Source organism: Podarcis gaigeae, assembly GCF_964106915.1.
Source record: "Podarcis gaigeae genome assembly, chromosome: 7".
Lineage (NCBI taxonomy): Eukaryota > Metazoa > Chordata > Lepidosauria > Squamata > Lacertidae > Podarcis > Podarcis gaigeae.
This window is the reverse complement of record NC_139683.1, coordinates 24,928,267-24,949,446: the sequence shown is the minus strand read 5'-3', so window position 1 is coordinate 24,949,446 and position 21,180 is coordinate 24,928,267. Positions and strand designations below refer to the sequence as shown.

At 42.1% G+C, this 21,180-nt stretch overlaps 1 protein-coding gene across 2 annotated transcripts in view; it reads left to right on the top strand.

Annotated features, from left to right (window-relative positions):
- SDC2 (syndecan 2) overlaps positions 1 to 18,590 on the top strand; it is a 65,271-nt gene extending 46,681 nt beyond the window's left edge. Inside the window, exons 2-5 of one of the 2 annotated variants that reach the window (XM_083749853.1) lie at positions 11,722 to 11,833; positions 13,968 to 14,092; positions 15,790 to 15,931; positions 17,321 to 18,590. In XM_083749853.1, the coding sequence (XP_083605979.1) occupies positions 11,722 to 11,833; positions 13,968 to 14,092; positions 15,790 to 15,931; positions 17,321 to 17,484 (543 nt within the window). In that variant the 3' untranslated portion in view covers positions 17,485 to 18,590. Of the gene's footprint in view, positions 1 to 11,721; positions 11,834 to 13,967; positions 14,111 to 15,789; positions 15,932 to 17,320 lie in introns of both variants that reach the window. The other variant, XM_083749852.1, reaches the window with a different exon arrangement.
- Positions 18,591 to 21,180: the final 2,590 nt, after the last annotated feature.

The window sequence follows — 21,180 nt, the reverse complement described above, 5'->3', positions numbered from 1 at the left end:
GGCCATTTGGCGAAAGGATCTCATCTCTTAAGTGAACCTTTCCACATTTCCATGCTCGTCTGTTTTTCTTCTCCTCACCCTGGCAGAGGAAGTGCGCTGAGACCTACACATGGAGCTGGTACTTCCAGGAGGCCAGAAAAGACATTTACTATCACTGCCCTTCCCGACATTTCCCTTTTGCTCCTTTCAGCCTTCTCTGGAAAAGGTTCTCCATCCCTGACTTAGATACTACAGGGTTATTTTTGTTTGTAGGTACAGAAGTCTCCCTGCTTTAATAATAAAAAAATACTAAAAAATCCCACAGGTGTGTATTGGTTCAGATGCAGTGGCAAACTATGGCTTGCATTAGGTGCTGGACTGCCATACAAACTATAGCTGGTGCATTCCCCCTTTGCCCCTCACCTTCCCCGAGAATTTCCAGGTGTTGTCCCAACAGTGGCCTCTGAGTGCAGAAGAACATCCTACTCTGTGCTTTTAGAGGTGGGGTGGAGGTCCAAACCACAATTGGCCAAATTTTACAGTTTACAAACAGTTTACAGTTACAGTTTACAAACTATCTTCAAACATTATTGGTTTCAGATCCTGGTTTGGTAACCTCTCAGAAACCACAGATTTTTCAGTTTATCAAATGGTGTAAGCTCAGACAGTGTGGTTTGGCATTAGATCAACGTCGTGAGTAAAAAGGCTACTGATGTTATACAAATCGTTCCCTGCAGTGGCAGAGCACAACTTGTAAACATGGCAAGACGTTCAGTAAGCGGCGAGTGCTGTTCAAAAGTTGAGGTTTTTGGTTTTTTGCAAGTATCTTCATTTGTACTTCTCCAAACTTGTTTTGTCAGTCTTGCAACAACAACAACAAAATCAACAAAAGTTCCTAACCTATAAGATTCCCATTGGCTTGGAGGAAGGGAGCAGGGCAGCGATTGTCACTGATCTCCCTGCAAGCGCCTGAAAATCTGCACTGCAGGGTTGGTGGATTCTTATGAGCAACATGAGAGTAGCACTAAAAGTTGCAGGGAGAGGGAGAAATCAGCCACAAAATAATCACCTCTCCTGGAGCTTGGTTCACTTTGGTTCTCTCACAAACATTAAGGAAACCAGTTTTATTGAAAACTTAAAATATAAATACTGTATTAAAAAGGGAGGAAATGCCAGAAATCACACTTATTTCAAAGACAACAAATTTCAGCACAACTTGAAATGTGATCAAATCGACCCTTTCTTTTCCCTTTACATTCATATCAAAGCAGTTTTGTAAAATAAATAAATTGTTCCATAGGACACAGGAGACAGAATATACTGAAGGGGGAACAATCTTCAATTCAGGGAACAAAGCATTCAAAGAAAGGAAAATCGGGACTGCTCTTAGTAGTACATCGTTAATAGCTCAGTAGTGCAATTTGCTCTTTTATTTTTTAGAAAGGAACTGCAGTGAGAATCTTGTTTCCTGTAAATATCTGCTTTGGTCCTTCTGTGAGATTATTTTTTGTTTTGGGCAGCCTCCTTGCTTAAACAACTTTTTGAAAATAATTTGAATGAACAACCCTGGAGCTCTTGCTACACTAATGCTTTATTTGATTGGAACATTGTCCCTGAGTAGGACATTCATAGCAACAGTCAACAGAGAATACACAAAAAAGTGGTGGGTTGAGAAATGATTCCAGATGTGGGTGATGAGATCCTTTTTTCCATGCTTTGATCCAACGCTAATTGTTAACTAAGTTGGACATCTCTGTGTCTGTCTGTGTGTCTGTTTGTCTCTCTCTTTCTCTCTGTATGTATGTACTTTCACTGCAGCTCTGTTGAGTGTCAGTGTGCTACACAATTGAATTAGTCACAGCTATTCTGCGTCCGGTCAAACAGCCAGCAATATTATTCGTCTTAGAAGTTCTATTGTTGCATCTAATGGTGCCTTCTCCCCTCAGCAACGTAGGAGCCCATTCCACTTTGTTGGTGAACCACATAATCCAGCGCTACTTAACTATAGCATTACATATGAAACAGATTTGTAATTGATGGTTACATGATAGCTAAAATATAATTCTACATTCTTATGGGTTTGTATTTTTAGGTACTACTTGTGTCAGCACTGACTACAGAGAGTTCTTTCTTTCCACCCCCCCAGCCTTATACATTGATCACCAAGGGTGTTACTATGTACTTAAAATACTCAGGACACAGGTCTCTGTCACAAATTTGTTAAACATATGGATACAGATTTAGGCCCCTCATCAAATTACGATTGTCAGTGGCTACTGTCCTAATGGCACTCCACACATTTTGCAGCATATCTTGCCATCCTATAAGCAAAATTCTGTTTTAAAATGTTTTAAAAGGAAGGGGGAAAGCAGGAGGTGTGGTGCCCAATGCAGAAAAACCTAGAAGTCATAGTTCCATTTTAAATGTCTGTGTTGGTCTTCAATTTTCAGCTTTGGGGTGGGGGCTGTGGTGAGAGGACTGCCATTATCAAGTTCCCGGCTTCTCGCCTTTTGCGTTTTAAGTTCTAACAAATATAAATTACCTGGCAGTGTCATGATCGAGACGTTAAGGGGAAGAAGAAGGCATAAACAGCTTAAATGCTTTAAATTATAGAAGCACAGCAAGATGAATGTTGTTTTCTCCTCAGAGCCAGTGATATGATTAGAAAATTAGAACGTTTGTTTGCTAACTGCCAACTCTTGCATGCCTTGTGCGATAAGCATTGCACCTGAGAGTAGCAAGGCTTAAATGTTTAAGCATTTCGCTTTTGAAGTGTAGTGAGTTAGTGTTCTACTTAGAAACGGCTCTGTTTTGCTTTGGTGGCACAGGATAGATTCTTGGTACTCTTTCAGTTGCTTACATTGCATGAAGACCAGGCCTGGGAAGGAGTTCAACATAGGCAGGTTTCCTATCACTAAATATTTGGTAAAACTGGAAAGCTGGATCTGCTGACTATATGATGATTCAGTAACCAAGCATGTTAGAACCCAGTTTTGCATATATAGTCAAGCGTCACTATCACATGTGACTTTCTCCTGGCCTTAGTAAGAATGAGCCTGCCATGTAGGTCAGGGATGGGGAACATGGAGACCTCCAGATAGGAAACTACATGACCGACTACATAATCCATTGATGACCCAGGCTGTGATTTATGGAAGTTGAAGTCCAACAGTATCTGGACTGCCACAGAGGTTCCTTTATCCAAGGCATCTCTTTCAGTGTCCAATCCAACTTGAAAAACTTAACAAAACAGAACTCTGTGTGATCTCAGACTAGAACAACAGATCTCTTAATGCCATTAGCTATGTTTGTAATATATGCAACTGTGGTTATAGAAATAAAGGTGAATTTCTATAGCTGTTTTCTGTCGCATTTTAGAAACATTCACATAGAAGCTTAATAGAAGTTGTGTTGTTTTGTGACATCTGTAATAGCCACTGATTAAGATGGTGTTTTTCAAAAGTAATTCAATTCATTAGCTATGCAATTGCCTGCTTTTCTTCAGAATATATAACTGCTAAACATGCTGCATCTCTTACACTTGTTTCTCCATGTATTTTTCCATCAGCTGGAAAGGTTTGACAGTGGTGGATTTGTTTTTATATATGTATGTATGTATTTTTGCAGAACCTTCTCCACTCCATCTCCAGTGCCTATTGATTAGCAACTGCTTGCATAAGTGCCCGGGGTTGTTTGAGAAAAGAACAAACTGTGTGCTTTAAAAAACAACATTCTTTGGTGTGAGCTTCTGCAAGTTTCCAGGGGGGCTGCTTTGCAATTTGACCACTTGGAGAGATTGCAATTAATTGCTGCTAGGCTGGGGCAGTGAGGCAAGAGGGAAGGTTGTGATGTGAAGAGTTATCGGCATGCATGCCAGCAAGGTTACCCTGACAGCTTTAATCATTCAATTGCATTCTCTGGAGCTGGAAACGAAGGTCCTCTGAAAGGTAGAAAATGGATCTGAGAGTCAAAAGACAGAGAAATGCTTCCTTAGCCTTTAATAGCAATTAATTACAGGGAAATGCATTCATAAGAGGTATGTATGTATGCATGCATGCATGCATGTATGTATGTATGTATGTGGAAAGGCTGTTGTCCTCAATGGTACCAGCATCTCACTGCATGAAAAGGATTAAGTTTGGCACCTGGGTCTTCATTAACAGATCGTTCTTTAATTTACCTTTATGTGTAAAACACAGGCTGATGTTACAGTGGCTGAAAAATGCACACCCACATTTTGAACTATAATGGAGAATTAGCCGTGCATGCTTCCTTCTATTTGGGACTGAGACTGATGACTGCGCTTTTCTTTTTTTTTCTTTTTTCTTTGTAAAACATGCAGAATTGCTATGCTAATTGAGGTAAATCCATCTGTGGTTTGGCTGGCTGGCTGGCTGCCTGCCTTACTGCTGCTACAGTTAGAAGAACAGCTTATCTATTTAAAAACTTAAACGTGGAGTGGCACTTCAGGGTTTGAACTGGAGATAGCTTCTCGGAAGCAGCTATTCTGACGTCTTCAGAGCTGAGTGCTCCCACTCCATCCACGTTGGAGGCTGAGAGCATAATAAATATGGTGGCAGCAAAAGACCCCAGTCTTCATATCCAGGATTAGGGTGTTGCTTTTTACAGTGAAGCTGAATCCCCCCCCCATCTTTTTTGAATTCTGATGTTGGTTATATTGTGCAGATGGGAGTCTTTGTTTAGATTTCCAGAAATGCATGCTGTGCCTCAAATGCCTAGGAGTGCACCAGATATAGTAGACAACTCAAAGGATGAAGGGTGTTTGATTATTATTTTGTTTGGTGGTGGGATTTAAGCAATTAAAATTGTGCTACTTAACAAGGTAAAACACACAACAAGAAATGGTTTAGGAATGGAATTTAGCTGCCTCAATTAAAAATAATAATTCAGTGCCTATATTTATTTTTATATTTATTAAATTTCTATACTCCTCCGAGGATCACAGGAAAAGGAATGTTTTTAATAAAACTGTTACTTTTACATGACAGGAGATGGCTTCCAGAGATGGTACTGCTTGGATATCTACCGTATTTTTCGCTCCATAAGACGCACATTTTTCCTCTTAAAATCTAAGGGGAAATGACTGTGTGTCTTATGGAGCAAATGTGTGGTCCCTGGGGCTGGGGGAGCAACCTGGGCTTCCCCCGCCAGCCTGGCCAAGCTCGGGGAGCAGCGGGAAGGCTTCGCGCAGCCTTCCTGCTGCTCTCCGACATGCGCTTTGGGGCTGGCAGTGGGGGAAAGCCTAGCTTCTCCCACTGCCAGCCCCACAAGCTCAGGGAGCAGCGGTAAGGCTGCTCCTTTTGCCTCTCCTTTTGCTGAAGCTTGCTTTCCTGGCTTCGGCGAAAGGAACCTGAAGCCTCCGGACTGCAGCGGGAACTCCCACCATGCTCCGGAGGCTTCGGGTTGCCTTCACTGAAGGCGAAGGCAATGTGGGAGAGGGAGAGTTGTGCAGCGCCCCTTCAGTGAAGCGGGAGGAGAAATGGAAGGGGCTCCGTTTCTCCTGCCGTTTCGCTGAAGGGGCGCTGCGCAGAGAGGGGGAGATTTTTTGTTTGTTCTCCCCCTCTAAAACAAGGTGCGTCCTATGGTTGGGTGCGTCCTATAGAGCAAAAAATACGGTAATTGCTGGTGGAGCCTTTAGCAGGGGATTAGACGAATTAATGAAGTGCTAATGACCATTAGTCATGAGGGCAATATGGAACCGAAGAATACCAGTTGCTGAGGAGCAACACCATGGAATGATTAGTGCTTTTGGAAATTGCTTGTGGGTATCCCAGAGACATCTGGCTCTCCACTGTGGGGAACTGAATAGTGGACTAGATGGTTTGATCAAGCAGTGTTCTTCTTTTGTTCTCCTGGGAAAATCTGCATGTGTGCTTGAGATTTCTCTGCTTCGAACTGTAATCAAGAACTTTCTTTATGTTGTTTGCATGTGCACATTTAAAACAGGGATGGGGAAAACTGTGGCCTTTCCTGATGTTATTGGACTCCAGATCCTCTTAGCCCCACCTAGCGTAACCTAGGATGGTGGGTGTTTTCCAAGAACATCTGAAGTACCCCACCTCTGGTTTAAAGAATAAGAAAGAAATACCAGGTTTACTATTGCACTGTAATCCAAATGCTAGAGCATGAGACTCTTAATCTCATGGTCGTGGGTTCAATCCCCACATTGGGCAAAAGATTCCTACATTTTGCAGGGTTTGGGACCAGTTGAATTCTACAGTTCTGTTATTCAAATTGTATATGGCTAAACTGGTTAATATGTCTCTGTAGGAACCTATTCCTGTTTAAGAATCTTTCTCTTTTGTGTGCAACAGAGACAATTTCCTGTAATTTCAGTTATCTGGGTCTTTCCGTACTCTCAGTGGCTGAAGACAGTCAAGCCAGTTCTTTCCTTTCTTTCTTTTAATCTGCAATGAAAGTTCAGAGCCTCCAGCTATGTTTCTTTTTTATTATTTTATTATATATACACACAGAGAGTTGGGAAGAAATTCTTCATTAGATACAAAGAGCGTGAATAATCTTTCTGGCATCTACTCTGAATGTTATAGTAACTGCACTGGTAAGCCAAGCAAGGCTGCAGTCCAGAGCACAGTTTTCATCTCCAAGGCTGCGCTCTCATTGCCACAGGCGGATGCCAGAGTTTGGAATCAACTGCAGATGCACATTACAAATGCTGACTTAGTATTGTTTCGTGCTTACATAAGGAAGATATGCAAATGTCCTTCAATACTATAAAGCATTTTTATATAAGCCATGTGTCATTTTAAATTACAATAAACCCTCCTGTCTAGGGGGGTGGGGAGGACTAAAACAAGGTGTCCTATTCAGTTCAGCACAGCAGTGCACTGCAAAACCCCACATTCATTGTCATTGCAGCTAGAGTTATTCAAACAGAACTTCATAGGCCATATTGCCCCTTTGCAGTGTTGGCAGGGAGATCGACTGAGTTACGAGGCTCTGCGCAGGCAGGCAGACCACAGAAAGAGGCCTTCCAAAATCTTCCCCTCTGGGTATTGTTAAACTCCAGCTCCCATCTGCCCCAGACTCCATGGTCAATAGCCAGGGATGATGGGAGTTGTAGTCCCAAACATCTGGAGAAAACTGGATTGTACTAAGACTTCTGATGCTACTGGCTTTATCCCCCATTTCACATATTCTGGACCTAGCCTAAAGCTTTATATATGTGGGCATGGACTTGTACATAATAATAGAGCAGGGTAGTTCTCTGTGTTAAAACGTCTTCTGCTCCTTGAGTTGCAGCCCTACAAGCGAACTTGGCCACTTTTATTTTTTTTAAGGGATGTGTGTTTCTTTGAAAGTATCCACAGAGAAGCTCTCTTGTTTCCTCTGGGTCAATAAAACTTCCTCCTTGTTGCTTTCTGCCGTAGCTTTACTGAAATAAGATATCACTATGGAGTCCTGCGAAATAAGTTTGTATCTATTCCATTGCCTTGTCAAGAGATAAAATGTCTTTGAGCACCATGAGATTCACAAAGCCTCTTTAGCCAAAGGGCATCACTCATCCTCCATTAGAGCAGAGAAGTTTTTTTAGTGCGGGCAAGAGCTCTGTTGTGTCAGGCACCATCTAAAACACATTAACAGATGCAACTCATGTCTTAAAGACCTCTGCAATCTCCCTCCCTCTCTCTCCCCTAGGTTCATTTGGGTACCAGGAAAAGCATGGGAGCGGAAGCAATGAATTTTTAACTTGCTTTCTGAGGACCATTCAGCACCCTCAGAGGATCGTTTTTTTCCAGGCAGATGTTCTGGGTTGTTCTCTTCCCCTCTTGTCTCACTTATTGGAAAGAGTGCTAGGCAGAGCACACAGAATCTGGAGCCAAATTCTTAGTAGGAAACCATCCATTGTGGAAGGTTACTCCCCTGGCTTTGGAGAGGCCAAGACACATGCTAACTAACAGAAGGACGATGAGGCTCATTGTTTAGAGATGTACGTACTTCAGTGCAGTCTTCTAAGCATTGGAGGCTGGTGCCTATTGGGATTACTGGGGTGGAAGGCAGGGAGGCAAACAGTAGGTGGAGCCAGAGCCAAAGACTGGCAGCAGCCACTAATTCTAGTTTTGTCCCCATCCTCCTCCTTGGTAAGCTCTGTAATGGTAACACTGACATAATGGAGAAGGAAGCAAGTAGACAGAGCTACTTCCTGGTCTGGTCGTAAGTAAAAAGACAGGTGAGGACCGGCTGAAGTTGGTTGAGCAGTTCCCCATTTGCGTTAGTGGACCAGCCTCCACTACTTCTAAATAGATCCTGCTAGAAACCAGGTTTTATCAGCATTCATTCATTGAATTTTATATATTATTTCATACGTATGTATGGAACGCTAAAGCCCCAAATCAAGAAATTATCCTTAAAAATACATGTCGTGGCATACAGTTACTGTTTAGGTAGCAGGAATTGACTTTGAGAATCATGGTGGACCAGTGAGAAAGCAAATTGGATTGGATTTGGTAGGCACAGTTTTAATGTTGTTGTTGTTGTTGTTTGTTTAATGTTGTTGTTGTTGTTGTTGTTGTTGTTGTTGTTGTTGTTGTTGTTGTTGTTGTTGTTTTAAGAGGGCCCCTTCCTTTGGTGATTTTGTATTGTACTTGATAAGCCTTTACCTCACTCTGAACTGACTCTGTTTGACCTTCATGACTTAATTACATAGCAAAATCAGGCTGGCTATGTAATGGCGTGATGTCACGGATTCAGGAAGGAATTGCATCACCGTGTAGCCAATTTAGACAGGATATGCCATGTTGCGGCATCATGACAGTCACCACACGCTCCCTGATTGGGTGGCACTGCCAATGTGACTAACCGGGGGGGTGGGGTGGGAAATAGGATTTTGTAAGTTAAAATTAAAAAGCCGCATAACCAGCAGATAAGAGGAAACAATGGCAGAGAACAATGGCAGAGTTATTTTTTAAAAATAACTTATTGACTTTATATCAATTTTAAACAGTGGTGACTTTTTGACACAGACTCCTGAGCATTCTAATCCTAATAAGGATTGTGTGAATTTCTCTAGCTTCTTTCACGGAACTAGGCTCCCTAGTAAAACAAAACAGCTATGTGTCTCTGAAACATAATAGATACCTTTACAGGGTTGTCCTCAGTAGGTTGACCCACTGTGGGGTTTATTCTACGGTCAGTACACACATTGATGGTTTTTTGGTTAAAAATAAATAAATTGAGGTGCTCATATCATATGTTGATAAAAGTGCCTTTGGTGACAGTAAAATAATGGTTCCCGTGGGCAGCAAATGAAGAGGTGGCAGCACTCTGAGAGCACACATATGATGCCACCTTTAAACTATATAAGGCTGCCTGCTGAAGATTTGAAAGGCGCATGAGTGCTATGCCACTGATTATGTAGCCCTAAAGGAATCAGTGGTTCTGCAGTATAAGTGCTTCCTACATTTGCTTATCATAGTCTTTCCCCAGCTGTTATGAAATGGTGATTGGGATGCTTTTATTTAGATACACATGCAAGATGAACCAGGGGCAGAGGGTGGGTGGCACTCTGATACAGTGGCGTAGCGTGGGGGTGCAGGGGGGGGCCGGCCGCACCGGCCGCAACATCTGGGGGTTAGGGTTAGGGGGCGCAAATCCATGGGTTAGGGGACGCAAATTACTTGCCTTGCCCCGGGTGCTGACAACCCACGCTACGCCACTGCTCTGATACACCTATTCCCTTCTCCCTTTATATCTGTGGTCAGAGAAGATGCCTTTACCTTGACTGTGGGTCTAGGGTGACACCATTTCTGTAAAACTACTTTAATTTTTTAATTTTGTTGATGACTTGTAAACAGCTAACGACTCCCAGATGTGCAATCTAAACTCAGCACATATTTGAGAGGAGAAGCAACCTGTATTTAGTGCTTAGTGGACATTAATCTGCTTCGCATCCCCTAGATTTAGATTTATTCCTGTTTATTCAGTAACCAGACTGGGCTCCAATGATCATTGGCTTGTAATATGTGAAGAATTTAGGTCAGAGGATTTTCCAGCATTATACTCTTAAGAATATCAATGTAAGTGGGATAATAATTGATGGACGGGAATGCAATCCCTGTCTGAGTGTACTGAACAGAGTTTCTGTGGCTCTTGCACGGGGCCTGCGCTCACTGCCCGACGCTAAAATCATACACAGAAAGCCTTCAACTTACACGAGGGTTATGTTCCGGAGACCACACCTCAAACAAAAATAGCATGTAGACGCAATGGTGGGTGAGATTGCCGAAGTCTCTCCCCCCCCCCCCCCCCGGAATCCCACCTCCTTTTAAGTATTTTTGCCATGCACGTTCAGCTGAATGCACACAATGAAATGCATGTAGATTGCAATCTAACAGTTCACACGTAGGTGGGAGTAAGTTCCTCTGATCCCAGTGGGAACTTATTTATAGTAGGCATGCATAGAATATTGCTCATAAGTTCTTGTCTGGATCTTTGATGTTTAATAAACTTAGTCCATCATGTTGTTTTATGTGTTAAAATATGAAAGTCCATTTCCAGTGATCAAGAGCTGTTGCTTATTCTGACTTGACCAGGGAGCACTAGCCAGTATTTCTCAGTTTTTGTCCCTTTTCTCATTTTTTTAAAACCATTTTTTCTTGCACAAGTGCATGTTCAAGTTGCTCATATGAGATTCCACCTAAATTGCCTGTTAACCTCCTGTTTCAGGTTGTAATATATGAAGGGGCCTGCTGGTTTATAAATGATTCAAAGTTAATAACTGGGAGCTTTGTCAGTTCATTTTGAGGGAGTATGTATAATACCTCTGCCTATCAGAAAGTATGTGTTTGACTGTTTGACTGCTGATCTTGTCATTGGTTGTGTTTATGCTATTTTTAGTGAGGTGGTGTTGGGTGCGAATTTGTTGGCTGCCTTGGAATGAGATCTGAAAAATGAGTGATAGGCTCTCTACCCTTGGTCCTCAGTAACTGGAAGCGGCAAACATAAATATTTCCCGAAAACAGTTTGGGAATAACTCACTTTATACTGAGCTCTGTTATAACTGCAGTTAGATCCTGTGGTACCATTATAATATTATCTGGAGCACTATGGGGACAGATCATTCCCTCACTAACCCTGGAGCATCCAAATCCCTATATCCTTGAGCCCCCAAATTATCTCCACTAACTAACCCACCTTGGAGCTGCCAACAATGATTCTTGCAGCTGCTTACCTGGTTCATGTTTGGATACTGGATTGAATGAGAGACATCTCTCTCCTGGAGTATTGTTATAACAGCAGCCCAAAGGTTGGTAGCCCTGGGAAATGTTATTTTCCCATGGCTACTCATGTTCAGATAAGACAGGGGGAGGAAGCAGTTTAGCTGAAAAGAGATTTTGGGAGTCATAATGCTTGCCTTTTATTTAATGCAAGCATAACAAGTCCTTGTGTTTCATATTTCAAGCCAAGAAAGTACAGACTTTGACAACATGTCTAATAAGATCAGTTTAAGTTAATAAATCTTGGCTAATGGAAACAGGAGGACATAGCCTCCATGTTTACCTCATCTTTCGTTAAACCCAGTTCAACAATGGCCATGAAGGATATTCTTATGGCACTTGTTTTAACACTGTTTCCCACTACTATTTATTTTGACGTTTGCTCCCTCCGTTCATTTAATGATATACTGGGGTGAAATTAAATTAGAAGTTGTGCTTGTGTTTCATGAAAGAAAGAACTAACCATGCATTTCGCCATCATTTCCAGAGAGCAGCATTGACCTCCGATAAAGACCTGTACCTTGACAACAGCTCCATTGAAGAAGCATCAGGAGTCTATCCAATTGACGACGATGATTATACTTCGGGTTCAGGCTCAGGTAAAGCAATGTTGCATAATAATAAATGTGTTAGGACCGGACATGGCCTTTGTCCTACAGTTCCATTGTACAGCACACACTTCACATGCAAAATGTGCCAGGTTCAATCCCTGGCTTCTTAAGAATGAAATAAAATCAGGTAGCAAGCAATGGGAAGCAGAGTAGTCATTACTGGACTAGAAGAGTCTGACCATGTTCTCTTCCTGTGTTCCCTATGTTAGTCTCCACATGTTGGGTTGATACACTCAGGTCAGCTGATATGTGTGAGGCGGGCCCTTGATCAACAAGAACATGAAAAAACCTAATCTGAAAAAATCTAATCTGTAGAGTACAGAAAATTCAGTACAGTGGTACCTCTGGATATGAATGGGATCCGTTCCAGAGCCCCGTTCACATCCAGAAGCAAACGTAACTAGCAATGGCACGTCTGCGCACACGTGCGTCACTTTTCGCCGCTTCTGCGCATGCACGTGATGTCATTTTCAGCATCTGTGCAAGCGGCGAAACCCGGAAGTAACGCTCTCCGTTACTTCTGAGCTGCTGCGGAGCGCAACTCGGAACGCGTTCAACCCGAAGCACATTCAACCCGAGGTATGACTGTACAGGCAGCTCCCAATTTATGCGGATGTTACGTTCCAAGGCACCATGCATTTAAGTGAAACTATGTATATTTGAAACACCCTTGAAAAAGCCTTCAAATACCCCCTTCCATCCCTTTTGGTGACTTTTTGGGTCACTTTTGGCTTCGGCGCAATGCACGTGTACACAATCACACATATATTGGATGTGCCTAAAACAGTCGTTGCCTGTATGTTGACTACCTGCTGAATCTGTGATGCTATGATGAAGATTAGAATCCCCATGTTGTGTCTGTATCATTTAGTAGGATGACCTTGGTGACACGCTGCATTTAAAGGCCACGGAGAATGTTTGGGCAACAAAGAAGTAATTGTGGCTCAGATGACACCAATTTTTGCCACAAGCAAGAGCATTGCATCTCATTAGCATATATCAGTTAAAGAGTATTTTTTATGGAGAGCATAATGTTGTTGATGGGCTTGGGGGCGGGGCTACCTAGAGTGATGGAGATATTGAGTGTGTGGCAGGGAACAAACAGCTTTCAGTAGCTACCCCTTCCATGCTCCCACCTGGATTGTGAAATTTCATGTGCATTTCTATAGTTATACAGTAATCCTGAACTTTTCTGAAGCTTCCTGTTGGTTGAATTGTGCATTTATGTTTTCCGGAGTTGAGATATCCAGTTTTAAACGCTGATATCCTGTTGGATTTATTACATATAAATAAGGGATAAGACAAAAAATGGGATTTGGTTCTAGATTAGACACTGAGGAATTAAAAAAGTGGTTGCACCAGGCTGCTTGATGAATATAATTCTTTCCCCCTGCCCCAGTTGAATGTACTGAAGTAATGGAAAATTAAACTAAGGAAGCCAAATACTACCGAGCAAATCTCGATGAATTAAATCAGCTAGGTAGATAAAAGAAAATGTCACGAGTGTTTGGATTTCAGTGCAAAGTAGTTGCTACATAATCGGTCAGATAACTATCCGGTTCTTTTTACAGCTAAATAAATTACACAGTAAATGTTTAGGACCTTTTTGATTAGCCAGCTGCTGAATAAGTAAGGGCTGGTCCCCACAAACACCAGATTACATTCTTAAACTGTTCCTGGGAGGGGGGGGTGTCACATGCTTGAATGCTTTCCTATGACAGCAAACCCCCCTGCAGATCAGGGACATGGGGAAATGTGGCTAGACACCAGCTCGCATCAGCCCCAGCCAGTATGGTCAATGGTCAAATCTGGAGGGCCATGGGTTCCCCTTCACTGTTGTAGATAGGAAACCAGCATATTGTGAAGAGTTCAAGTCATCTTACAACAGGGTTGTTGTAAGGACAAAATGGTTGGGGTGAGGGGAGAACTATATGCTACCCTGGAGCTCCTTGGAGGAGAAGCACCAATATTTATTTTACATTTTACTGCGATGTTGATGTTTTTTTTAGAAAAGTGTTTTGTTTTTTTTAATGTAAACAATCTTTTGTTTGTTTGGCAGCACACAAATATCAGCAATAAACTAGAGCAGAGCGTTTCCATTCATATTCTTCTTATACTTCAGGGGCTGAAGAAGAAGAAGAAGGCGATAACACGCCAATAGTGGTGCCATCAAGAACTCTTCCAAAGATGCCACCAACTAGCGATGCTCCCAGAACTGAGAAAACCACGCTGAAAATGCAGACCAAGGTACCTACGCAAACAAAGGTGTGTGCAGGGGAGGAGCCTCTTGCTGGTTTTTAAAGCTGCTGTGATGATAATTTAACCTTAAATGCCATCTGATGTATGCTTTAAGAGGATTTACTAGGTTTAGTGAAAAGCTGTGGATTAACCATAAAGACAACTCCCTTGGATATCATATCAGTCTATTAGGAGAAATGCAGAGCTTTGGTCTTCTGTGCTGAAACGTGTGTATCCCTCCTCTATATCTGAGAATATATTGGATGCTACTCTCTCGTAGAAGGCGCCCGGTGCCCACAGTTTGGCAGGGTTCTTCCCCAGTGCTACATTTTCCTCCTTGAGCATCCTCAGGCTCCCCAATGTGTTAGTGCCTACAGCTAAAATGGGGAAGCTTGGTGACAAGTGTAGAATCCCCAGCCTTGCATTTTCTGCTGCTGTGCAAAGTAGCAAGGAGAAAGGGAGTGGGCAGGAGACTCTGTGCTTAAGCCTTGCTCTGCCCACTGCTTCCCCTCTTTTAACCCTTAACCCTATTCCAACCAGCTTCTCCCCCCATTTTTTTTAGTGGGGAAGGGAGACAGGTGTGTAAGGAAAGCAAAGGTTAGGGTAGGGTTAAGTACTGCAAAGTTATGATTCTGAGTTGCATCATAAGAGATACTTTCAAAGGCCTGAAACTTGCAAAAAAAACCCATAGTGGAGAGTTTTTAGTAACTACCAAAGAGTAGGGCAAGCTGCTGTAGTTTCCTGCATCCAGGGCACCCAGTAAGCATCACCGAGCAGTTGGCTATTCCTCTTATGGACCGTGAATCCTATCAGAATGTGCTTGTTGCTTCCCTTACGAATTCTGACACTCAAAAGGGTTTTACACAGGGCAGCCAAAATACAAAATATCAAAAGGAACCGATGGCCGCTAAAAGCTTTGTTGTAGGGCTATTGGCACACTGGGCTTTGTACAGAGTTCCCTCGATTTAACAGTGGAAATGTTTTTGGGTGCGGCTTAAATTGTGGGGAATAGGCTCCTTGTTTTCAAATTATAGGAACAAGAGCATGGGAAGTTGCCTCTTACCAAGTTAGATCATTGGTCCACCTAGTTACAATATGCTTTCTACACCAACCTTATTTTCCAACTTGGTGTCCTCCAGCTGGGGCTGATAGGAGTTGTAGTCTAAAACAGCTGGATCACACCAGGTTGGGGAAGACTGGCATACACTAACTGGCAGTGGCTCCTCAGGTTTGAGAGAGGGGACTTTCCAACCTTACCTGGAGATGTTTGGGATTGAACCTGGGACCTTTCGTATACAAAGAACATGGTCTTCCACTGAGCTACAGGCCACATTATGTTACACAGTTAAAGGATATTTAAACTGAATTAGACTACATTCATTGCACCAGGTAGCAACAAATCTATTTGATTTTACTCTTATTTCATAGGGGTAAGCAAATCTATATAAGCACACATTGATTTGTAGGAGTTATTTTGAGAAAGGGGTCTGAGGCTTCTAGTTAGAAATTTAGGGGACAAATTCTGCCCCCTCCCCCTTTCAGGTTCTCAAGAGAGTTGAGCTAAAGGTGTCAAGTGAATAGGAAATGTATATATTACAGAGTTTGAATGCATAAAGGGTAATGGTTTCTGTTACTGCTGCTGCTGGTTGTTGTTCCTCCCTCTGAACTGACTCTGTGCCATCGTTTTCCCACATCTTGTGCTACAGTCACCTGAAGAGATTGATAAAAAGAGGATTCTCCAGCCTGACGCTGAAAACAAAAACGCTAAGAACGAACCAGGTGAAGACACCGACGTATTCACCCAAAAACACTCAGAAAACCTTTTCCAGAGAACAGAAGTATTGGCAGGTGGGTGCCATATGTTCATAAGCTGCAGAATAAGGAGCTTCCTGTTCTAGTTTGAAGCCAAGGTATTCACTGTCTCTGTAGCTACTCACATAGCTGTTAGGAGTCTTGGAGGACTGTTGCTTTGAGCACTTCCTTCCCACCCTGCGGGTATGATGCAATCTCCCCACTTTTTTTCTCTTTTGCAACCCAGGAACTGTTTCCATTCTATTGCTCTTTTCCTCTCAATACATTGCTGCCCTTTCCTGAGCATCTCAATAATGTTTACACCAGGACATTCACCTCCTCCTCAGGGGATGAAAGAAAAAACAAATCTCTTTCACCTGAGGGGTTTTTTTGCAAAGGGGATGGGGCTGCTAGAAGCATTTGAGCTTTGCGAATTCGGATACAAACGAACCCTAACCTGCACCTCACACAGACAAATGTGAGGATCTGAACACTGCCAGCCCTTTGGGTTTCACACTTTCTCAAATTTTGCAATGCAGTTTTTGGTTCAAAGCATATAGAATTGTGTTTAATGGTGGCACGTGTTTTCAGATAATGTTCAGAAACGGGCATTTTGAGAGAATGTGTGTTGAAAATACATATTGAGCACCGTCCCTAGAACACCCCTTTCTTGGCCACTGGTGCACCAGCAGTGGAGGGGAAATGGCCGCAGTCCTTTCCACAAGTGGTGGATCTCCCTCCCAGAGGGTGGGCCTCTGAGCTACTCTCTCTGGGACCAGAGAGTTGCACCCTTCTTGCCTTGCTTGTCTAGTTTGACTCCAGGGCTGCAATTCACACATGCTAGGAAGCAAATCCTTTTGCATTTTGCAGCCAAGTGAATATATTTTGGGCTGGGCTTGTCAAGCCTTCAGGAACATTTTAGAACATCCCTTCCAGAACCTTAACAGTTATTCGGCTATAAAATAATCTGGGTGGCTCTTAAGAACCTGGTTGGGTTATAAACACGATTTACATGTTTAAACTAAACTGAATTAAAATGTTACAATGGCAGTGCTCCAAGGGGCCATAGTTGGCAGTGCCAGAAGCAAAAGTAGGGGGAACAACATTTTTGTTAACCCTTTGTACAATAGAATGGTTTCTTTGCACACTTGCACACTCCTCTCTATTCAGGCAAGCAAATTCAGGGATACATTTCAGCCAAGCAGAACCCTCATGGAAACTGCAGAGCAGGACCAGTGAGGGGCGTGGCCTGGGAAGAGGAGGTGTGGCAAGGGTAGGAAACCTCTCCACTTGGTTCCCAGGCTTGAGACCTGTTGCTTTGAAATGCCATTTTGAAAGGTTGGGAGACTCAGTAAATGATGGTGGTTGTTTTTTTCTCTTGAGAGGGGACAACATGGAGGCAATACACTGCTCCTGGTAAAACTGCTGTTCTTTTCCCTTCCATAGCTGTTATCGCCGGTGGAGTTATTGGTTTCCTCTTTGCAATCTTCCTTATCTTGCTTTTGGTATATCGCATGAGAAAGAAGGATGAAGGCAGCTACGACCTTGGAGAACGCAAACCATCCAGCGCTGCCTACCAGAAGGCACCTACTAAGGAGTTTTATGCATAAAACTCTTAACTTAAGTGTCTCTGTTTAAGAGATCACTGAACTTTTTAAATAAAGCTTTTTTTTTTTGCATAGAATAATGAAGAAACCTTTTTTTTTCATTAAAGAGCCTTTATGGCACCTTTATGATTAAAAAAAAATCCCATTGTATTTAAAACTTTTCATGTATTCCTTTTAAGAAAATGTAAAGTAAAATCTTAACATTTTGCAGTGTTCTGTGAATAACAGTGGCAAAACATTATTTTATACAGCCATTGATGTTCACTGAATCATTTAAAAACTTTATGCATAAATGAAAATGATTGTTTTTATCCTATGGTTCAATGAAAGTTGTTTAATTTTTGTCAGCATGTCTGATTGATCTTACAAGTTAGTTTTTATTTCATTAATTTATCTGTTTCCAAAAAAATAAATAAAAATAAAATGCCTTTTTGTAGTTGTCATGGTGCAATTTGTCTTCAGATAACTCAGATAATGGTAACTCTTAGTGTAAATGTATTTTTTCAGCTATGTAAACTTTAACCTCCACTTTGTATAAATTTTAGTGTCAGAAAATCCATTTTACACCTTGCTTTGTTTCTCAGTGTTCCTGTAGCTTCATTGAAACTTACAGCAGCAAATTAATGTGTAAAATTGGACTATTACTGCAAATGATGTAGTCGTACCCGTACAAAAACAAATCTTCTTTATGGGAGATTTTGCAGTAAGCTACTGACAAGCCTATACAAACCCAAAGACTCTTAACAGTATTCCAAGATGTTGCTGCAAATTTCTATGGCCACTGTTGGTTAATTTCTTGCAATTTGAAGGTACGAGTAGGAACTGAAAAAGAATCCTTTTTTTAATTGTTCTTTAAAAAATGCATTTAAGTTGTAAACGTCTTTTAAAGCCTTTGAAGTGCCTATGATTCTATGTAACTTGTTGCAGACTGGTGTTAATGAGTATATAACAGTAAAGAGAGAGAGAGAGAGAGAGAGAAAAGAAAATGTTGGTATTTTATAAGCACAGACAATTCTAATGGTAACTTTTGTAGTCTTACATGGATAGACATAAATTGTAATTTGGGAACATAAACACTACTGAATAAATCATGTGGCCTAATACTGAAATATTTCATTGTGGACTTTATTTTGTTCTCTTTCGTATAATGGCGACTTCATGCGCCATGCTACTAATTGCATCTGTTATATGATAAAAGGATATGTCGGAAACAAAGGTCCCCAAAGGTTGCTAACAAGAGTTTCACGGGAGAAATAGCTCTGTTTATAGCCTCATTAAAATGAAAATGTACCTGCAGTTGTTAATTCTTTTCACATTGGTGAAATGTTAAGTGCTAATCAATATGGGCTACTTCTTTAGTGCTCAAATTCACATGAATATAAAGTTTCAGTTCTCCATGTGCTCGAATGATTCCTCCCACCCATGCCTTGCCCTTGAAATAAGCAATATGGATATGTTTGCGTGCCTTGAAAAGTAACAGAATTATTCCACATCATTATCTCTGTGGTGGGGGTTGAGAATAGCTGGCCAGAACTGTATGTTTAGCGGCCACCATTTCTCCAAAGAAAAGGATGCGAGGAGAGGGAAGAAATAGCAGGTGGGAAGGGGGATGTTTGTATCCTTCCTTTTCTACAAAGGTGAGTCAGGAAACTAGACCCTCTCCTTTTGCCTGCTGGTGCTTCCCTGGAAATCTGTGCAACCACACAACTCTTTGCATGGGAGAAGTGGCCTCCAGGCGCCTGAGTCCCATTGAATGTGCTTTGGACATCATGCCAAATGTGGTGCTGCAGAGACCACACAGAAGTGCCATGTCCTACACAGTCTGTATAAGATGGAGAAGAACAAGGAGGCGTGATAGGGCTTAGTGAAGGGACAGTAAGGATGAGGAACTTGTGGTCCTTCAGATGCTGGGCCCCAGTTCCCAACAGTCCCCACCCATCATGGCCAGTGGTCAGGGCAGGTGGGAGGATGTTTTCCATTCATATCTAGAGGTCTACCCTATCCCCAGTTCCAGGGGTAGGGAGAAGGTTAACCTGCAGTAGATAGTACAGAACTGCTGAAGTTAATGTGCACCGAATAATGATGTTAGTCCTGATCATAGGTCTCAAATATGACAAGCTGGAATGGTGTTTGTTTTTTTTAAGGTGCAAAAATTGTGTTTTGCATCCTATAGCAGAGAGACTGAATACCGCAATAGCAAGGAGGAGCTTCAAAAACAGATTTAATAAGGAAGTGGAGCATTGTGGCCTTAAAAGCCAAGCGCTTTGAGGTTCATGTGGAAAGTGGGTGATCAAGCCAACATATAGACTAGGAGAAGATAAAGAGAAGAGGGTATGTCAAAGAGGCAAGAGGGTTTCATGAGACGCAAAGATCTGACAGAAGAGGGGAGGATGTAACCTGAATAAGGAAGTCCAGTGAAGAGAAGAGTGCAGTAATCTGGGCAAGAGAAAAAACCAAAGTACCACACACACACAAAACCCCCCTATCCTCTTTACAACTTGTACATTCAACGTAGGGCTTTGAGTCTCTCTGAATTGGCTTCTTTTGCTGGTACAGTGTGTAACAAATCATTGATGGAATAAAAGAGAAATAGTGTTGGATTTATGCAGAACCATCCACACATTGTTCTGCTTTATTAGTTGTTCTGCAATGCTTTCCTGTTATTAACACGTATTTTGCATCTGGAGTGGAATTCTTGCTCTATAGCACAACAAAAACAGGATAGGGAAAAACAACCCCAGGATATGGGTGGTCTGAAAAGTTGCAAGGTTTTGGCAGCAAGCCAAGGAACATTCCCTGGTTGGAAATGAAGTGGTATGTACAATCTCAACTTTCTGCAGTCCCAAGCAGTATTGGAAGCGTGATTGCGTAGAATCAACTGGATACCGTCACGAGCGCAAATTACAATGGATGCACAACAGAAAGGGTGCATGGAGGGGCATGATGTCCCTTGGAAGGGTGTGATATTAAGAACTCGTGTGGCAGGAGATTAAATTTCATTTTACTTTGCATAATGGAGTAGCTAGTCCAATAAAATCTCACCATTTGGCCTAGCAAATAACACTACACTTGGTTGTTTGCAAGAGACTGAGTGGCAGCTTTCTTGCTATAGAAAATTATTTAATAAGTTTCTTGAAAGCTAACTGAAATACTTCACACACTTCTTTTGATTTGCCACAAGCTGAGCCGCTTGAAAATGGTGTTCAGCAAGTGTTCATTAATTGCACAAAATGTAGTGAAGCGAAGCTCACGAAACAACAGCTGCTGGAAATAACGGCACCAAGATGAAATTTTGGCAAAAAGCCTTTGCTACTACCCAAATGCCAACATTAAGTCTACTATACCCAAACATAGTTATTTCATTTGCATGGTCTAATGTAAAGTCTTCTGCATAATTCCAGGCTGTTTACAGGTTGAGTAGGCCAAATATTAAATGGGGAGTATTGCACAGTCAGAACTAAAGCATCTACTTCTGCAATCTACCCCCACCACATTTGCAATGGGAGACGGGTAGACTGGATGAAGGGACAGCATCACTCTTCCTGTGCGGAATTCCCTCCTCCACCTGCTGAACAGGTGAGCAGAATAGCCACTGGAAACCCCAAAATGAGGCATTTGGGGTGTGGGTGGGGAAGAGCTAAACCAATCTGGGATCTGCTGCCCCTCTGACTGGCATGTGGAGCAGAACTGTGGGTGCAG